Source organism: Myotis myotis, unplaced genomic scaffold, assembly GCF_014108235.1.
Source record: "Myotis myotis isolate mMyoMyo1 unplaced genomic scaffold, mMyoMyo1.p scaffold_m19_p_19, whole genome shotgun sequence".
In the NCBI taxonomy this organism is placed as follows: domain Eukaryota; kingdom Metazoa; phylum Chordata; class Mammalia; order Chiroptera; family Vespertilionidae; genus Myotis; species Myotis myotis.
In genome coordinates this window covers 17,696,954-17,715,664 of record NW_023416323.1, presented here as the reverse complement: position 1 = coordinate 17,715,664, position 18,711 = coordinate 17,696,954, and the positions used below count along the sequence as shown (strand labels likewise).

The window sequence follows — 18,711 nt, the reverse complement described above, 5'->3', positions numbered from 1 at the left end:
CCTGCTGTCCCACCATCTCAACCCCAGGGCCTCCCCACGCCCTCACGCGCTTCAGCACAGGCACCAGGAGACCTAGATTCAAACCCCAGCTCTGCCTCTTTCTAGCTGGGTGGCCTCCGGGGAGTCACTTAGTCTCTTAAGTTGTTTGTTAAAAATTAAATAAGATTTTCAATGTGAATGTGTCTCGCCCTCAGTAGTTCCATAAATGCCTATTAAATCTGAAGATGACAATGGCCTCCTTTGATAGAAACTTTATAAGAAAATCGGACAAATTTGTTTTTTTGAAAAACAAAAAACATTTATTTCTGTAAACTGTTTGAGTGCAGGTTTTCTTCAGAACCCCAACACAGCACAGACTTCCTCCCCCCAAATGAAAGGAGCAGAGAAGAAGAAAAAGAACAATATAAAATGTGCTCATGAAGAACCAGCCCAATCTCATCTTTCTCTGAAAAAAAACACAAAAACATCATCCTTCGAACGTGTGGTGCAGGCTTGGGATTAAAACCACGGGTGCTCTGGTCCCCCAGGGCCGGGCACTGCGCACACAGCCGAGGTGGCAGAGAGGCCGCCGGCCCGCGCTGGCCCTGCTGTCGGCAGAGGACCTTCCCGAAAGTGAAGAATCAGTTCCAGTTCTGCAGAAGTTCCTGTTCCGCACCCCGGCCTCTCTCCCTAACCTCCTGGTCGCCGTGGGAGCCTCTGAAGTTAGCCCTAAAAGACTCCTGTCTACTCTGGGCTCAGACCTCTGCCCCCACTCCCTGCCACAGCGAGACTTCAGCCAAAGGGGTGGGGGCAGACCCTGTGGCAAAGCTAATGCCAGGCAACGTTTAAGGCAAATCTCCTCCCTTCTCCTTCGGTCTGAGTCAGGCCTGGGCTTTGCACCGCCGAGCCCCATCTCTGTAGCTTAGGCAACTCTGAATGAGGTGGGGGAGGGCCCGGGAGCACACTGAGGTCTGAGCCTGACACGTGGGTGGGTGCGTGTGCTGATGAAGGCCGCGTGGATGATGCGGCTGGGGCACAGCTGCCTCCTCAGCGGGAAGCAGGCGGGCCAGCCAAGGAAAACTGGGGTGGCAGCACTGGCCCAGAAGCAACATGAGGTGGCGGAGGAGGCCAGGCTAAGAGAAAGGGTCACCACAGGAGGTGCCTCAGAGCTGATGATGTGCATGATCTTGGCATCACAATGATTTTCTTCAGAACAAGAAAGAGAGGGATGAGAGAAAAGAAAAGAAAGATGTTCCATGAGCTTTGCGAGAGAGGACATAGCAGGACTCATGAGGGAAGCAGGGGAGGGGAGTGGGTTGCAGACAGGGTGGCGGGTGTTGCCTCTCATTGCGTCTCCTCTCCCTGGTGGGCTGGTGGGCTGGTAGCAGAGGCCGCGGTCCCCTCCCCTGGAGAGCAGGCAAATGACGTTGGCAAGGGGCAGGGGGGGGCTGGGTTACTCGGTCTGGGCGTCATAATTGGCTCCCCCGGCCTTCTTGAGTTCGCTCTTGATGAAATCTTCCTCTAGCTCCTTCCGATCACTGATCACAAACTCTTTAGCGAAATTCTGCAAGAACAAAATAAGAGTTCCCCGTAAGAAGGGGCAAGATCTACTACTAAGCATTGCTCGGGCAACACACCAGGAAGTCTTGGCACCTAAAATACTAAGAAATGATAAAAATAAATGGTCTGGCAGAAAATAAACCACACACATGACTAGAGATAAGAAAATGGGTAAAGTCAAGTTACTGTGTAGTCCCAAGACCATGGAGATGGGCCCAGGTCAGATGTGGGTTTGAATTCTGGCTCCGTCATTTTCTGGCTCTTTACCTTGGACACGTTCCTTCAACACTCTGTGCCTCAGTTGCCTCATCTGTGAAAAATCACTGCTCAGACCTTCTGGGCTGCGCGATCAGCCCAAGAGAATAACAGGAGATGAGGCTGGAAAGGCAGGCTGCTGTGCTGGTAAATGTTTAATACTAGGAGAGAAGGGAAGGGCTGATTTGTAGCTTTTGCCCATTTCCATGGTGTAAATATTCCCACGGTGGTTGATTTCAAGGTACCAACATGGCATCACTGTACATGGAGCTGGGAAGAGACACATGATCGGCTCTCATGAGCTGGTATAAGCCAGCTTCAGGCGTCCCTGGTCATAACGGTGCAGGGCGTCTGGTCCCAGGTCTGAGTGATCAGCCCAGGCACTGAATGCACAAAGTATGTTACTTGAGGGCAGGGGGCTTGCCTGCATTCATTTAATGAACATCATGCTATGTGATGGGCTACAGTGATAAGCTATATACAGGTCACTGTGCCCTCTTAGGGTGCACAAGTTTCGACCACAAAAGCCCACAGGCCTGGCACACATGAGGTACTCTGTAAATACTAGCGGCATGAATGAGTGAAGCAGGTGACCTGGCTTATCAGATAACTCTGAGCCAGGAGGAATCAATAGTTATTTTACTATGTGCATCATAAGACTTCAATAAACAAAACAATCTCAGGATGGTAACAGACACAGAAAATTTTACCTAAATCTAAATAACAAGTCTGAAGGTCAAAAGGTCAACCACAAAAAAAAAATTCCACAAGGAAATAACGTAAACAATGACCACCATTTATTATGCACCTATGTGTACCAGATGCTGCCACACATTGGCAAACTTAATTCTTTTTAAAAAAAATTTTTAAATATATAATTTTACTAGTATTTATCTCAGAGAGGAAGGGAGAGAGAGAGAGATAGAAACATCAATGAGAGAGAATCATTGATCAGCTGCCTCCTGCATGCCCCCTACAGGGGATAGAGCCCAGAACCAAGGCACATGCCCTTGACCGGAATCGAACCTGGGACCCTTCAGTCCGCAGGCTGATGCTCTATCCACTGAGCCAACCCGGCTAGGGCGGCAAATTTAATTCTTAAAAACCTTTAATATGGCCCAACAATTCCACTCCTGGAGATCTACCCAAGAAAAATGAAAGCATGTGTCCGCACAAACACTTAGACATGAATATTCCCAGCAGCATTATTCAAAACAGCCAGAAAGTGGAAACAATTCAAATGTCCATCAACAGATGAATGGATGAGCAAAGCATGACCTATCCACACAATGGAATATTATCATTCAGCCAAAGAAAGGACCGAAGTACTGGTCCATCCTACAACATAAGTGAACTGCAAAACCATATGCTAAATGAAAGAAGCCACACATGAAAGACCACATGTTACAGAATTCCATTTATATAAAATGTCCATAAAAGGCAAATCCAGAGACAAAAAGTGGATGAGTGGCTGCCAGGAGCTGGACAGGGAATAGGGGGTGACTGCTAATGGGTCTGAGGTTTTGGGGGGGGTGGGGGGATGATGAAAATGTTTTGGGACCAGATAGAGGTGGTGGTTGCACAACACTGTGAATGTACTAAATGCCACTGAATTATATGTTTTAAAGTGATTAATTTTACTTCAATTAAAAGAATACACGAATGCAAAAATAAGTCACCACACCTCCAAGAAGAATGGCTAAACCAGGCGAGCACTCAAGGTCAAGTTTTACAGTATAAACACAAACTGTTTGCCAGGTCAAGCCACCAAGAATACGAACAGGCAGGGAGAAGGGGGAGGTTAATATTTATCAAGCAACTAGTATGTGCCAGGCACTGCCTCACACATTTTCTCACTTATGATGAGACCAGCAAGTTGGGCTTGGAGAGATTGTGTAACCATCCCAGGATGACTAAATATCCTCTCTATTCCCTCCTGCGCTGCTCGGGGTCTGGGTATGTCATCAGTATGAGTGAACACATGAGCTGGATGTAGGAGCCAGAAAGGGGAACTGAGAATGAATGTGTTTCTCAACCCTGAGCCCCAGCGGCGTGGGGGAGGGGCAGAGGGCAGGCCCAGGAGAAGGAAGCCAGCAGCTCAAGGTGCCTGTAGAAGGAAGTTCAAAGTCTGGCTGCTCGGTGATAGCTATATATGGCAATCTAAAGCAACTCCAACACTCCCGCTTGTGTCTGTTAGCCATTACAAGATTCAGGTTCAAAAGAAGTTTGTTTGATAAGGGCTAAGAAATCTACAGAGAACACAGCCCAACCTAAAGCCACAAGTATATGGGAAATCAAATTATGGCCAAAATAAGGAACAAAACAGGATAATAGAATCTAATAAAAACGTAACAATAAATGTAAATGAACAAAATTGCCTAGTAAAAAAGGTCGTCTCAAGCTACAAAAAAAAGCAACCCCAAATCCTATGCTACATATCAGAGACATGTTTAAAATCAAAAGATTAGCAAAAACTTATTTTACCAAACAAAAGTACATAGAAATGCAACCTCATGCACCCCCACTATGGGGACCAGCACCCGAAGGGCAGGCAGGAGGTGGTCCCGGTAGGCCTCACAGGCCTCCCCCCAATACACACAGATCGATGCTCACGCACCCCCAGAGACCTCAAAGGGGAGACGGTTCTTCCCTTCGGGATGTGGACTCTGGAAAAAGTCCCTGAAAGGTCTGAGTCGACCTAAACCCAACTCAAACAGACCCTCTCCCCGCTCCAATTCCAGCAGAACGCGCACTCGGACTTGGCAAGGGCGCCCCGGCAGCCCAGGCGTGGGCTTTCAAACGAGCACAGTGGGCGCTGTGGGCAGCCAGACCCCGACCTGGAGGCAAGGCCGAGACCGGAAGGAGCCTGCAAGGACTTAACTGCGCAGAAAACCACAAGGACATGTCTGCTCAGAGCACGGCCGCCCCACCGCACTCACCTCACCCTGTGTCCCTGTCCCCGGCACTCTCCCAGGGCCACCACATGGCTGCTGGGGCAGGTACAGGGCCCTGCTCGGGGAGGCAGTTCCCTACTAGGAAGGGGACTGTCAGGTCCCGGGACAACACTAACACAGAGGGAATTTCAAATTCTCTAGTGGCCCCTTTGAGAAACGCGAGAGAAAAATAGATGGCATTCACTGCACTAGCGTTTTATCTAACCCTGTATATTCAGTGTTGCTATGTGAACATGTGCCCCACGTACAAAGGCAGTAAGCAGGTGGGCTACATTCTTTCCTCCACGCTCTCTCCCAAGGCTGGTGGTACTGGACACGTGCGGCCCATGGCGACAAGCCAACACTCAAGTGCTCAGCAGCCACAGGTGGCCGGTGACAGTGCAGGTCTAGACAGACCAGAAGAGTCTGGAAGAACATTAACCCTAAAGCTCTAGAGCTGACTGAGTGGGCAAGGAGGGGCCCCTCGGGGGCTGGAAATGTCCCAGGTCTAGACCCGGGCGGTGGTTTCACGGGTATGTACAAAAATTCAAAACTTGAAAATTCAAAAATTTAGCAATCTGTACACCTGAGATTTGTGCGTTTTCCTCTATGTAGGTTATACCTTGTTTAACAAAAAGAAGGGAGGGGATGGGGCGGAAAGAGCCTCTGAAACCCTGACATGCACCCCCTCATTTGCTAGAGAAGCAATGGGGACTCAGAGGTACATCAGGTCCCCCCAGGGCACACGGCAGCCTCTGGGCGGGGACCCAGGTCCTGGCCTTGGTCTCTCTGGGGTCCTCTCTCCCCTGCAACCCACCTCCTGGACTGCTCCAGACTGTCCTTCCCTCCACGGCAGCATGTCAAAGCTGCCTAAACCCTACGTCAGACACTCTAAGCAACATGTCCCTGTGGTTCTAGAAAGATCTTTGTCATGTCCAGGAATGCTGCCCCTGGCTCACAGCTCCCAGGCACCGGGATCTCTCCCTTTTCTGCCACAGCAGGACTTGTCGAAGGAAGAATCCCCATTCAGCTCATTGGGACTCCACGGTGGTTTGGAAACGCACATCAGCCAAGTTCAGGACACATTTTGTTCCTCAAGTGCATCCGTGCTGCGCTTCAAAGACGTGGACAGACTTCAGTCTGCTTCTGAGGAAGGCAGCTCTAGAGAAGGACTGGGGTTAGGAACCGGGATCTACACATAGTCAAGAATCTATTTGCAAAGCTGGTTCAAAAAGTGCATCAATATTTTCCTATCCTTTGTTTTAAATCATCTCTCTTTTATTGTTGTTCATTCTCACCTGAGGATATTTTTCCATTGATTTTTTTAGAGAGAATGGAAGGGAGAGGGAGAGACAGAGAGAGAAACATCGATGTGAGAGAAACACATCAATTGGTTGCCTCCCGCCTGCACCCTGACTGGGCCTGGGGATCGAGTCTGAAACAGAGGTACGTGCCCTTGACCGGAGCTGAACCCTCAACCCTTCAGTCCGAAGGCCGATGCTCAAGCCACTGAGAAACCTGGCTAGCGCTCATCTCATTTTTTAAATGGCTCCCAGCTGCCTGAGTTTAAGCCCCGGCTTCAGTCCTAGAGCATGCTGGGAGTAGGTTTGGGCCAAATACAAATATGGAGAGTTGTCCATGTGCCTCTCCAGCAGCCCGACTGACTGCCCTGGGCCTCAGGCTCCTCATCTGCAAATGGGGACAATAAGAAGACCCACAACCTAGGGCTGAAGATCTGATGAGTGTGCAAAGGACATAGACACCCCATGAGTGTTCCCCGTGCAGAGTAAGTGCTCAAGGATGATTAGATGATATTTTAAATGATCCTAGGTTCACCTTCATTCTCAAGATTGTTAGGGGAGTCTGAGATATAAAGGAGTTTTCTGAAACACTCAAATAAAAGCATGGGGAGTGGCTGGTTCCTCTTCTCTCACCCCACACTGATTTCCCCATCCCCACCATTTATTGTTCAATGACGGAAAACTGGGGAATCTCAGAATAACCAAGACCGTGACACTGCCATCGCCTTGCCCGTGCGGAGAGAAGATGGCAATCCATCTGCACACCCCAAAGCTGGGGACAGGGTGAAGCATGGAAGGACAGGGCGGAGGCCTGCTGGGCAGAACTGTCAGGCCTTCTACCCGGAACCTTAGGTCTACGTGGATGGCTAACCTATGCAGAGAATGTGGGGGAAGGTCTAGGAAGAAAAATGAGCGGGGAGTCGTGGGCAGGTAAGTCTGTGATTTCAGCAATGCACATTTCTACAAAGCAGGGCCAGGTAAGAGACGCGACCTTCACTGTATCCAAGGCAATGTGAGCTTATGCACGTCATCCTCCCAGCAAACACGTGCGTACTGAACACCTATTACACGTCAGATACTCTTTCAAGCCCTGGGAAGTCAAAATTCAGATACTTAGGGGGTATCTCTGAGAGCAGAAGAGAACCAGGGGGCTCTTAAAACGCCTGGAAGGAAGCAGCCAATGGCTCTGGGCCCTGGTTTCCATCTCTGTGAATGAAGATGGACAACAGGTTTTCCCGGCCCTTTTCCCACCGGTCATCCAGGGATTTGCACCAAGATCACGTGGGACAAAGTTCCAATTTGGCACCAGAATGCAAGGAGCAATGGAGAAAACTGGCACAGAAAAGTCAACTCGGGGATGAGAGTTTGGCTTTCATAAAGAGGAAGCTGTGTGCTGGCTGCAGGCCCGTCCCAAACGCTTGCAGAATAATGCGGGGGATAGGATCCCTTCTCCCACCTGTGAGAGGTGGGGCAGGGGGCGGACGAGAGACACGCTGGCCACAATAATGTCTCCCTTCCCCGAGTGGGCAAAGATTAATTATAAACAATGACCGCGGCGTGCTGAGGGACAGCAGGCGGTCTCCAGCAGCTGGAACACGGATGATGAGCCGGATGAAAGGGCACAGCACCAAACCTGCTGGGCGCTCGGCTGCCAACCCCTCCTGGGCCTCCTACGCTCCCCTCCTACCATCTCTCAAAAGTGCTTCAAAGACCGAGGTTTCAAAAATCCTTCCAGCGAGGTGTAATTTACTCAGAAAGAACAGGTTCTTACAAAAGGCATGAGTCATCACAGAAAGGCGAGAAACAAACATCAAGACGGAGTGGTCTCGTGTCTGACAGATTCCGTAACAAAGGCATCCGTGTCACCATCACAGTTCAGGAATGACGAGGCCCAACGTCAAGGAGAGAACGAAGGACAAGAGAGAGGCACGCGCCACATTTCTGATGGACATGGGATAGCCGTCCGTGCAGAGGGAGGACAGGAAGCATGGCATCCTGAAGGATGCTGCGGATAGGTTTGGGCCCACAGCTAATAGGGGCAGCCGTCCCTACGCCTCGAATCCTCACCCCTGCAGGGCCACCCACCTCTTCAGCATTTGGGGGACTTGGAATCTGACCCCGGCTTTCCTGACCACTGACTTTTACAGAAGCCCTGACTCCACTCTGCCTGATTCTGACTATGGCTCCACCTACATCAGGGATGGCAAGAAGGTGAGGAACACACTCAACTCTCTCCTCCATATCTCTGGCAGACATCACAAATCAATCCTGCACTTTTCCCACTGAGATTAGACTTAACCTCAGAATCCTTCTTAACCCAGAGCTCCAACTAGCCCCTGCTATTCATCAGCTGACACGCAAGATTAAATCCAGGTCTAGTCCTTTAATTTCTGCCCGGTCAAAATTGTACCTGGCATTTCTTGTTCCTCAGCCATACTCACCCTGGGGAAGTTTTCCCAAAGAAATCATTCAACAATTAAAAAAAAAAAAAAAATACAGCTCATACTCACAGATGTTCACTGTCGGTAAATACCAGACTGTTTTCACTTTCATCAAAAATTGAATAAATAAGTTAATAGTACCCACACTGAACACTTTATATACAGCAGACACTTATTATATACAGTATCTAGTTTAGTTTTTACAATCCTTTGAGTTAGATATTATCATCCCAAATTTTCAGCGAGCTTGGTAAAAAGCTCTGGAGCACAGGGCTGGCTGCAGGGCTGTGAGTGCCCACATCCCACGCTAAAGAGGTCGCCGTTCCCCACCATCGGGCTTCTGATTCAACAGCCCGCTGGCCTCAGGACTCGTCCCTCCGAACCTTGGTTTCCTCTGTACGCTGGGGGCAGCAGCAGCCCGGGGGTCGTGGCGAACAAGCCTGGCCCTCCACACACACGCCTGCTCCACCTCGGAGAGCTCTGTTTGTCATCCGGTGGTTTGCGTCTTAAACATATGGCACGAGCACCAGAGCGCCCACTGCTGAGCCCAGGCCCAGGTGACGTGCGCCAACACAAAGGCCCTCTCTGGTCCTGTGGAGACGAAGGGCCTTTCCGTGAACCACGGGCTTGAGGAGCATAAACACAACTAGCTGAGACCCTCGGGAGAGCAGTGAGGCGCCTGTGGATGGTCCCCACGTGCTGGGCGACAACTGATGCTTTGCAAGGGGGAGCCGCAGCCCGTAAATCTCATTACATGGAGGCGTGAAGATTCTCCCAGCTCACCAACCAGTGCTCACCTCCGCTTGCTATTGGAACAAAAGCAGAGCCTCTGGAAATTCCAATCAACCCATGTCCCTCCCTGAATGGAACCGGCTCCCGCAATTTAATTCAGCCCAAAGGGCATTTATTGGAGATGTACTAGCCCTCTATCCTAGGAATATACAGTCTAGAACAGGCGTGGGCAAACTTTTTGACTCGAGGGCCACAATGGGTTCTTAAACTGGACCGGAGGGCCGGAACAAAAGCATGGATGGAGTGTGTGTGTGAACTAATATAAATTCAAAGTAAACATCATTACATAAAAGGGTATGGTTTTTTCCCCCAATAGTTTTATTCATTTCAAACGGGCCGGATCCGGCCTGCGGGCCGTAGTTTGCCCACGGCTGGTCTAGAGCCTATGTGAAGAGCTCCATTTATTCGTGTGTGTGTGTGTGTGTGTGTGTTGTTGTTGTTGTTGTTGTTTTTAGCCTCTGCTGTGTGTTTAGTACATAATAAAGTGGTCATAGTCCCTGCCCTCAAGATTACTTTCTAAAGACATTTATTTATAATTTACAATTTGTGGAATCTGGATAAAAAAGTAATTAATTCTGATTGCGGCTGGTAGAATGGGGTCAAGAATTGAGGTTTTGAAGGATGAATAGGAGTTCACCCGTTACCAAAATGGAGAAGCTCTTTTCACAGGGATTGCTTTTCTTCCGTCCTTCCAACAGCTCTGTGAAAATTTACATTCTCTTTTGCGTAAGTGAGAACAGATTCTAGAGGTAAAGTTACTTGCCCAAGGTCCTCAAGCTAACAGTTGATGGAGCTGGAATATCAACCTGGGCATCACTCCCCCTGTGCCCATTAACTTTTCTATTTGACACAGCAGCATAAAAAAAACCCCCAAAAACCCAAAAAACAAAACAAAACACTGAGCTACTTTAAAAAGGCTCAAGCACCAAGAAAAACTGAGAAGCAGGAAATTTAAAAATAAATATAAAAGGTTTGTTTCCTGCAGCACTTCTCAGAGCCTCTCGTGTACCATGTGAGTCTACAAAAGTAGAGTTTCCAACATGCATGTGACCTCAGAACATTTTACTTGGTGCAGGAGGACTTGAGGAAACGTGTAATAAGGTGAGATGATCATGTTGGGGCTTTGGAACCAGACAGTCTGGGCTCCAGGCAGAGCCCCACCATGTCCAAGTGCTGGGACCTGGAGCAAGTGACTCCACTCTCCCAGGCCCCAGGCTCCTCATCTGGGAAATGGGGATAATGACAGAACTGGCCTGGTTGTGAAGAATAAATGATTTAATACGTAGAAAGTCCTTCAAAGTATCAGGCACAGCATAGGGACACAACTATTGATATTAATATTATTACCACACTGGCACACAAAAGTGACCCTACCGGAGGAGTGTTGGGTGCATCTGGCCCTGGGGGCTGGGCTGATGTCCTGAATTTAAGCCGACCCGGCTCCTGGGGTATAGACGTCATCAGAAGACACGCTAAACTGATCACTGCGCCCCGTCACCGAATGCCCATCCTCCTGCCTCCACTGCTTCCTGGAGGAAATACTCTGCTCTTCTCTTTCCCCAACACTGAAAGCTGACACGGGCCCGCCAGTTACTTGGCTCCATGGACATTCAAATAATGTTAAAAAGAAAAACAGCCGAAACTGGTTTGGCTCAGTGGATAGAGCGTCAGCCTGCGGACTGAGAGGTCCCGGGTTCGATTCCGGTCAAGGGCATGTACCTGGGTTGCGGGCACATCCCCAGTGGGGGATGTGCAAGAGGCAGCTGATCGATGTTTCTCTCTCATCGATGTTTCTAACTCTCTTTATCTTTCTCCCTTTCTCTCTGTGAAAAATCAATAAAATATATTAAAAAAAAAAAAAAGTTCCAGGAAACACTACTAAAAAAACAAAAACAAAAACAAGAACAAAAACAAAACAAAAAAAAGAAAAACAAATAAAAGATCATGCAAATAAAGCCATCCTGCAGGGCATCATGGCTGGCTCCTAATCAAGACGGCCGGGGGGCCTGGCGCAGGCAGGTCTTGAACAGTGGCGACAGCACTGTCCCCATACTCCCGCAGAGGTGCAGGACGATGCGGCGGGTGACTGTCCTCGGCACCAGCCTGGCCCTTCTGTGTGGATGACAGTGGTAGACGCAGCCATGTGTGCGTCTGTTCGCCACGTTCCCAGGACTCAAGTCACCATCGCCCAGCCCGACTGGCCCCCCAGCCACTGACATGGCTCAGTTTTTAGGCCTGGCTCTGGATACAGACTAAAGATATCAATTTATCTACATTTACATTCTCTCCATTTCACACAGAGCATAAGGGTGTGGGCATAGAGCTTCTGTTACAATAAAAACCAATCCGCTTATTCTTCATGTGGAAATCATGGCAAAAGGCAGCTGGGAAAGTGATCCAGTCCCCAGAACATGGGATCCAGAATACCTCAGAGGACATCTGGTCCAAGTTCTCATTAAACAACGGGAAAAACATACACACCAGCCAGGATCAGCATGATTGTAGTAACTGCCAAAATTGTTATGCCAGCAAAATTGACCCTCTGTGACTTAAATGGCTATATTTGCAACCATAGTATAAATGTGAGGTTTTATAATAGCTTCAGGTAATAAACCCTTTTAAATGCATACAGGGAAATGCAAAAGGTAATGGTCAAAACATTATATTGCACCTGCAGTTCAAAACGCATCCCAGCTCCCCCACTGGAGCGGACATCTGTGCTTTTCATCTACATACCTGCATCCTCTTAACTGGAATCAGGACAGAGCTGCCAATCACGAAGCCCCACCTCCCTGCCCCACAGGATGTGCATGTGACCTAAGGTGGGCCAATCGGGGCCATATGAAATGATTGACACTGGGGAACCAGGGCTCTCTCTTCCCCTGGGCTCAAGACCCAGAAGAACCATCATGCCTGGACCATTTCTCCTGCTGTACAGAGGCCACGTGAGGCCAACCCAGAGAAAAGAGAGAAGAAAGGAAAATACTGCCTCAGCCCCAGATCCAGCCACACCTAAAGCCAGCCGCCCCTACACTCCCCAGGCCACAGAGCCAGACTTTCCCTTTTTGCTGCAATGTAAGTGAGTTTGCCAACAAAATAATTAGAACCAATACTCCCAACTGAAGGTTCCCGCCCCCAAAAATCCTATTTCCCAAAATCACCCTCATTCACTGGCCCACTTAACCAAACTGAGAAGAGTTCTAGATTAAAAGGAACTCAGCCACCCTAACAGGTTTGGCTCAGTGGATAGAGCGTCGGCCTGCAGACTGAAGGGTCCCAGGTTCGGTTCTGGTCAAGGGCATGTACCTTGGTTGCGGGCATATCCCAAGTAGGGGGTGTGCAAGAGGCACCTGATTGATGTTTCTCTCTCATCAATGTTTCTAACTCTTTATCCCTCTCCCTTCCTCTCTGTAAAAAAATCAATAAAATATATTAAAAAACTAATAATAAATAAATAAATAAATAAATAAATAAATAAATGGAACTCTGCCAAAGGCTAACGGGTACAGAGCTTGCTGTGGGGGTGATTAAAAATTCTGGAGCTAGACAATGGTGATGATCGCACAACACTGCAAATGTACTTAATGCCACTGAATTGTATGCTTCAAAATGGCTAAAACGATCCATTTTGTGTTGTTGTATTTTATCAAGACAATCTGCAAGATTCAAAGCACTGCCCTCCTGGACGTATCCTGGTGAACATTCTCTCCCGGCTTGTTCCCTTTTCTCCTGGCCACCCGGCTGGCCGACGAGGAGAGCTAAGTGTGGACGGCAGAGTTCAGCAGGAGACGTTGGCCAAGGAACATGCATTCCATTGCATTTTTCATTCTGCTGCCATAAAGGAGACTCCCCGCCCCCGAAAGATGGTTAACCATTAAAACCACTTACTGAGCATTTACTATGCCCCAGGCCTGGTGCTAACCCTTTCAGAAGGTCATCTGACAACCCGGACCTTTTAAAAATGATCATCATGCCTGTTAATTCTGGAACCCCACCTCCTGAAAATGTATTCCAAGGAAACAATTCGCTGGGAGAGAGAAGGAAGCTGTGTGTATTAAAATGTTGGCTGAAACATTCCTTATAAAAATAAAAATGGGAAACAACTCAAGAGGCCAACAACAGGGGAACACTTAGTACCTCACAGTGCACTTGTGAAACGGGCAGCCAGCCACCATTACAGAGGCTCTGCAGTCGCATAATTTATGCAATTATGTTAAGTAAAAAAAAAAAAAAGAAGCCAACTAGAGCGTGATTTGCAGGCTGTGTTTGCATCAATGTACAGAGGTGGGGAGCTCGCCCACACAGCTGGTAGGGAAGATGGAAAAATAGGCCGAGATAATGGAATGATAGGAATTTTTGTCTTTCTTACTATTTTTTAAATAAAAGCCTTATTTTGGGACAATTTTCTATTTGCAGAAGAGTGGCAAGAGACTGTACTGAGAGTTCTCATAGACCCTGCACCCAATCTCACAATTGTTAGCATCTTGTGTTACTGTATGCTCGTCACAACTAAGAAGCCAGAATTGGAACGTTGCTGTAACGAAACTCCAGACTTCACCCCATTTCCCCAGGTTTTCTGTACCAGGAGCCAACCCAGGATACCACGTGGCATGCAGCCTATTTGTGTGTGTGTTTTGTGTTGTTTTGTTTTACAATTAATGGCTTTGGGTATATTCGCAGATGTACAATCATCACCGCCGTCAATTTTAGAATCTTTTCATCATCTGAAAAAGAAACCCCTGAGAAATCATTTTGCAAAATGCAGAACCCTTTGGTAAGGAGAGCTCTCTCTCAAGTCAGCTCCCTTCCCTTCGTTCTTCTTTCTGGAATTCAGAGTTTCTTTTCTCAGCATGACGCCATGCCCTAGCCCCAACCTTGGAAGTTTCCAATACTGTCAATTTTCATTATGTCCAGAATGGAAAGAAACTTTACAATAGAGAGCTCTACAAGCAGAACTGCTCAGAAGCCCGGAGACAAAACCAAGGGCACACCCGCCTGGCCCCCTTCCTTTCAGTCAAGTAGGGACTTGGGAATAAGTCAGCCCTGGCCAGTGCCCAACTACCCAGTCTAGGAGTCTGTGCCATTGCTGATAGAACCTTTGTCATTCTATAGCCACCAAAATTATCATAAAGCCCCCGCTGGCCCTGATAATGACATGTATTCATTCAAAAAGTGTTATTGAGTACCTACTGTGTGCCAGGCACTGTTCAGAGAGGGCACACATGACTTCTCACCTTGGGTCCTCATGGCCCCCACTGGAAGTCAACCAGGCTCAGTCATGATCCAAACGGGTAGTGGCCGCCACTTCAGCCATCCCTCCAGCCCCTTCTCTAGGAGCCATCTGCCCCAACCTCAAAGGTGAACTGACAGCCGCCATGCTGCTAGTGGGTGATAGGGTCACAGATGCAGTTACCTGCCTCCTAGTCCGCACTCTGGGAACAATGGTAGCATTTCCCCCGTGGTTCAGAGACAAAGCACAGCTTGCTGAAGTCCCAGCTAAGTCACAGACCCGGGGCCAAACTCTGCCCTCTCTGTCCCTGCTGGGTGTGACCCCCAGATCCAGAAGGAACACAAGGCCAATTACCTGCACGACCTCCTTCACCAGGGTCTTGTCTGTGCCGGTTTTGGCTCGCTGCAGCCCGCTGACGTTCTCGCCGATCCATGTGATGAGGGCGAACTTGGACCTCTTGCTCATGGCGTCCCCGGTGGTGAAGCGCACAAAGGCGAACAATCGGATGTCATCTGCGACCAACAGCAACAAGAGGGCATAGGGCTCAGTTAAAACACCCCAAAAACACATCTCCGAGGAGGGGCTATAAGTCACAAGTGTACCCCGATTGGTGCGATGGGGGCCCCACACTGACCTTGGCCAACATTCTGTCATTTGATCCTGACAACAGCACCCAGGCTTTGATGCCCATTTCACAGACAGGAAATGGAGGCTCAGAGGGGTCACCTGACACTCCCAAGGCCACAGAGATCATTGGAAGCCACGCTGGATGGGAACCCAGCCTCTCTGGCTGCTACACCTGCAACCCTCCCATCCCTCATACAGTCAAAGCTCAAGCTCTGGATCTCACCCAGGGAGGACTTTGTCAACCCTTCTTACCCCCAGCCTTTGACTAGGAATGGGAGAGCCACATGGAGATGGGAACCGGGCTGGGGGAGGGCTGGCCTGGGATACAGCCCTGGGCCCTCTGGCCATGTCTAGCTTATGGCTGGACAAGTAGGCCATTAAGAATTCTTAATATTCTCAAGAAAAAGAAGAAGGATTATTAATACTCTTCCATTAGCTGTGTTCTGCTTGTTGCAGCTTATATATTCATTTCTACAAAATGACTCTCAGGGCTACTTTGTTCCATTGATCTACATTTCCATTTCATTTCATTACCACACTTTTCTCATTATCGTCACTTTAGAATCTCTTCCAGCCCACCATGCTAAGTTCCCCAACCACCACTCTCGGCATTACCAAAGTATTCTCAAGTTTTTAGAGTCCCATGTGGTGTGTATGCGTGTGCGTGTGCATGTGCGTGTGTGTGTGTGTGTGTGTACGCCCCACTAGGATAGACTAGAATCGCTCCACCTCGGAGCTCCTGGCACTCAGGGCTGATCGCTCTGTGGTGGGCACCCTGGGCACTGTAGGATGTTGAGCAGCACCCTGGCCTCCACCCACTAGAAGCCAGTGCCACCCCTCCCCAGCCCGTTATGGCACCAAAAACAGGTCCAAACGTTGCCCAATGAATTTCTAGATACAGTTTATGTCCCCACTTAATCAGATCCTTTGTGTTTTCCACTGAAATTCGGTGCATTTCATTGAGAAATCACATATTCTTGCTCTGCCTAATCCCTAAATAGTTCATATTTTAACTGTACTGATCCCTACCTGGCCACGGCTGGCACATGGGATGCTACAGGTTTGGGTTATTCATCTGTACCAGCCGCTCTGCTCAGCACTGATGCTCTTCATGGCTCTTAGTTGTTAGCTTTAGGGTCTCTCGGGGACCCACTGACAGTGCCGAGCTGTGCTTCTCCAGCATCCGTGTACATTCGAATCGTGGGGGTCTCGCTAAAACAGATTCTGATTCAGCAGATCTAAGGTGGGTCCCTGGGGTCTGCATTTCTAACTGGAGCCCAGGTAATGCTGATGCATTTGAGGTGTTTAATCTATTTGTCTTTAAATCAAGGTGCCTTTCTTCCTATAATCTTTCTGGGTGCCTCCTTGCCGAATCCCACACAATGTATAGGTTTATACTGAGTTACTGAGACCATTAGCCCACTGAGAGTCATGGAGTCACAGTGTGGAGCTGATCAAGTTCATTGCCTGGTTACTGCCTCAGAGCCCAGCACTGTCAGACAACAACTCCACCGTCTCATACGAACCCATCTGTCCCAGGGAAGCTAAGAAACAGTTCTCAGCAGTCCAGGCTCCTGACGCAGCCTCTACAGTCCAGGCCACAATGCTGATTTCTTAAAGGAAACATCCATCATGAGGACCATTCACACTGGCACAGCATCTCTATCTATAAAGCTCGTTTGTTTTACTACTTCACTTGGGGGGGCAGGGGTACTGTCATCACCTTCATCAACATCCAAATCACCGTTCGACAGATGAGGCTCGGAGTCCTGTGGTTCACCCAAAGTAACATACTAATAATGCCAGAGCTGGACTTGAGGCCAAGGACCGGGATAACTCAGGTGCGTCTGTGCACTGGCCACGGAAGTCCAGTGGGCGCCCATCGTGGGACCTGACCGTGGGGGTGAGTGGATGATAAGGCCGTGGGGACAGAGAAGAAAGGGTGGTCTCAGGGACACTTCACAGGCCAAATCCGCAGGATGTGGTGACCACCCCGCCATGGGAAGCAAAGAAGGAGTCCAGCAGATTCCCACGGGAGGGAGGCCTCCGTCGCTTACCCCAAAGACCCTGACGTAGTCCCCTGACATCTGAGCCACAGCTGCCTCATCGGTAAAATGAGGTGATGTTTTTTGGTCCTTCTCACTTTTTTTTTCTTTATGGAAGTAAAAGTCCATAGCATAAAATTCACCATTTTGACTATTTTAAAGCATAAAATTCAGTGGCATTTAGTACAGTCACAATATCGTGTGGTCATCAGCACTGTCTATTGCAGAACATCTGCACCACCCCAAAAAGAAACCCCATCCCAGGAGCAGTCACTCCGCGCCCTCCTCCCCTCCCGCAGCAGCACCAATCTGCCCCCGTCTCGGGGTGGGCCTGTTCCGGATATTTCTCACAGATGGAGTCACACACCATGTGGCCTTTTGTGTCTGACTTCTTTCACTCAGCATGTTTCCAAAGTTCATCCACATTGTGGCGTGGTGAGTCCTGCATAAGAATATTTCATTATATGGATATGCCACAATCTGGTCACCGTTCATCTGTTGGTGGACATTTGGGATGCTTGCCAAGTAGGGTGATATTCTACCACCCTCAGGAGGGGGTCATGAGGATTCAAGGCGAACGCTGTGAAAGCTGCCTGGGTGTCAGGCCTCCGACGTGATAGAATCTTCCCCCAGAAGCTGCAGCCACAGGGAGGAGCTGGGGTGGGGGTGGGGGTGAGGGTGGGGGGCGGGGAAAGCCCAGGAAATGAGGCTGGTGGGACTGAGGAACTGAAATTCAGGCAGCCACATGGGGCTGGTGCAGGCAGCGTGGGGTGAGCTGCCGAGCACTTCCCAGCAGTCAGGGCTGTGTTTGGGAAGCCAGCTTATTGTTTTGAGTAGTGTTATTGGGGGGGGGGGGGGGGAGAACCAGCACCAAAGTGTTTAATTAAATTGCAGCCTTGACCTGAGGGGGAGGCGAGCCGCACATCAGATGCCAAGGCAACACAAGCAAAAGAACAGGCAGTCTGTTTCCATGGGAACCACTCTAGTTCCCATTTCCACATGGGTTGGCTGGACATTTGGGTTCTGTGACAGCATTTGGATTCCAACGGCCCCATCTCTGGCCAAAGCCTCCATGTGGGAAAGTTACAAATCATGTGTCCCAAGTACCAGCTCCGGACCTGGCACAAGGCAGGCCGGTCAGTCACACCTCCCTCCTCCAAGCATATGGGGAACCTGGCCTTGTCCTGCAGGCAATGGCACTGAAGTTATCATGGCAGCGAGGTTGTTTTCCTGAGTGGCTGTTGGGCGCTTACCGGACAATGGTTTGACCAACAAGACTGCTGACCTTTCTGAAAATCCAACAGTCACGTTAAGCTTACAGATGTTTGCATAGATTTGGCCCAACATTGAAAAGTCATCTGAGTCTAAGATGAAAAACCTGTTCTGAGCCACGTTTTCAGAGCTGCCCACGCAGACCTGAAGCCTCTCTCCCCCACTCACCCTGCAGGAGGCTGTGAGGCTACTTTGACCTCAAACTGGTCTGTGCAGGAAAAAGTTCATGTTCTTAGATGCTCTCGGGCCGCCTTCCCTCTTCTGGACAAACGAGGC

At 49.2% G+C, this 18,711-nt stretch overlaps 1 protein-coding gene across 1 annotated transcript in view; it reads right to left on the bottom strand.

The window, feature by feature from the left end:
* Positions 1 to 272: 272 nt before the first annotated feature.
* COTL1 (coactosin like F-actin binding protein 1) overlaps positions 273 to 18,711 on the bottom strand; it is a 40,747-nt gene continuing 22,308 nt past the window's right edge. The window contains exons 3-4 of the mRNA XM_036346099.1: positions 14,846 to 15,003; positions 273 to 1,543 (exon numbers count right to left, since the gene is read on the bottom strand). Of these exons, the coding sequence (XP_036201992.1) occupies positions 1,433 to 1,543; positions 14,846 to 15,003 (269 nt within the window). The 3' untranslated portion in view covers positions 273 to 1,432. The remainder of the gene's footprint in view (positions 1,544 to 14,845; positions 15,004 to 18,711) is intronic.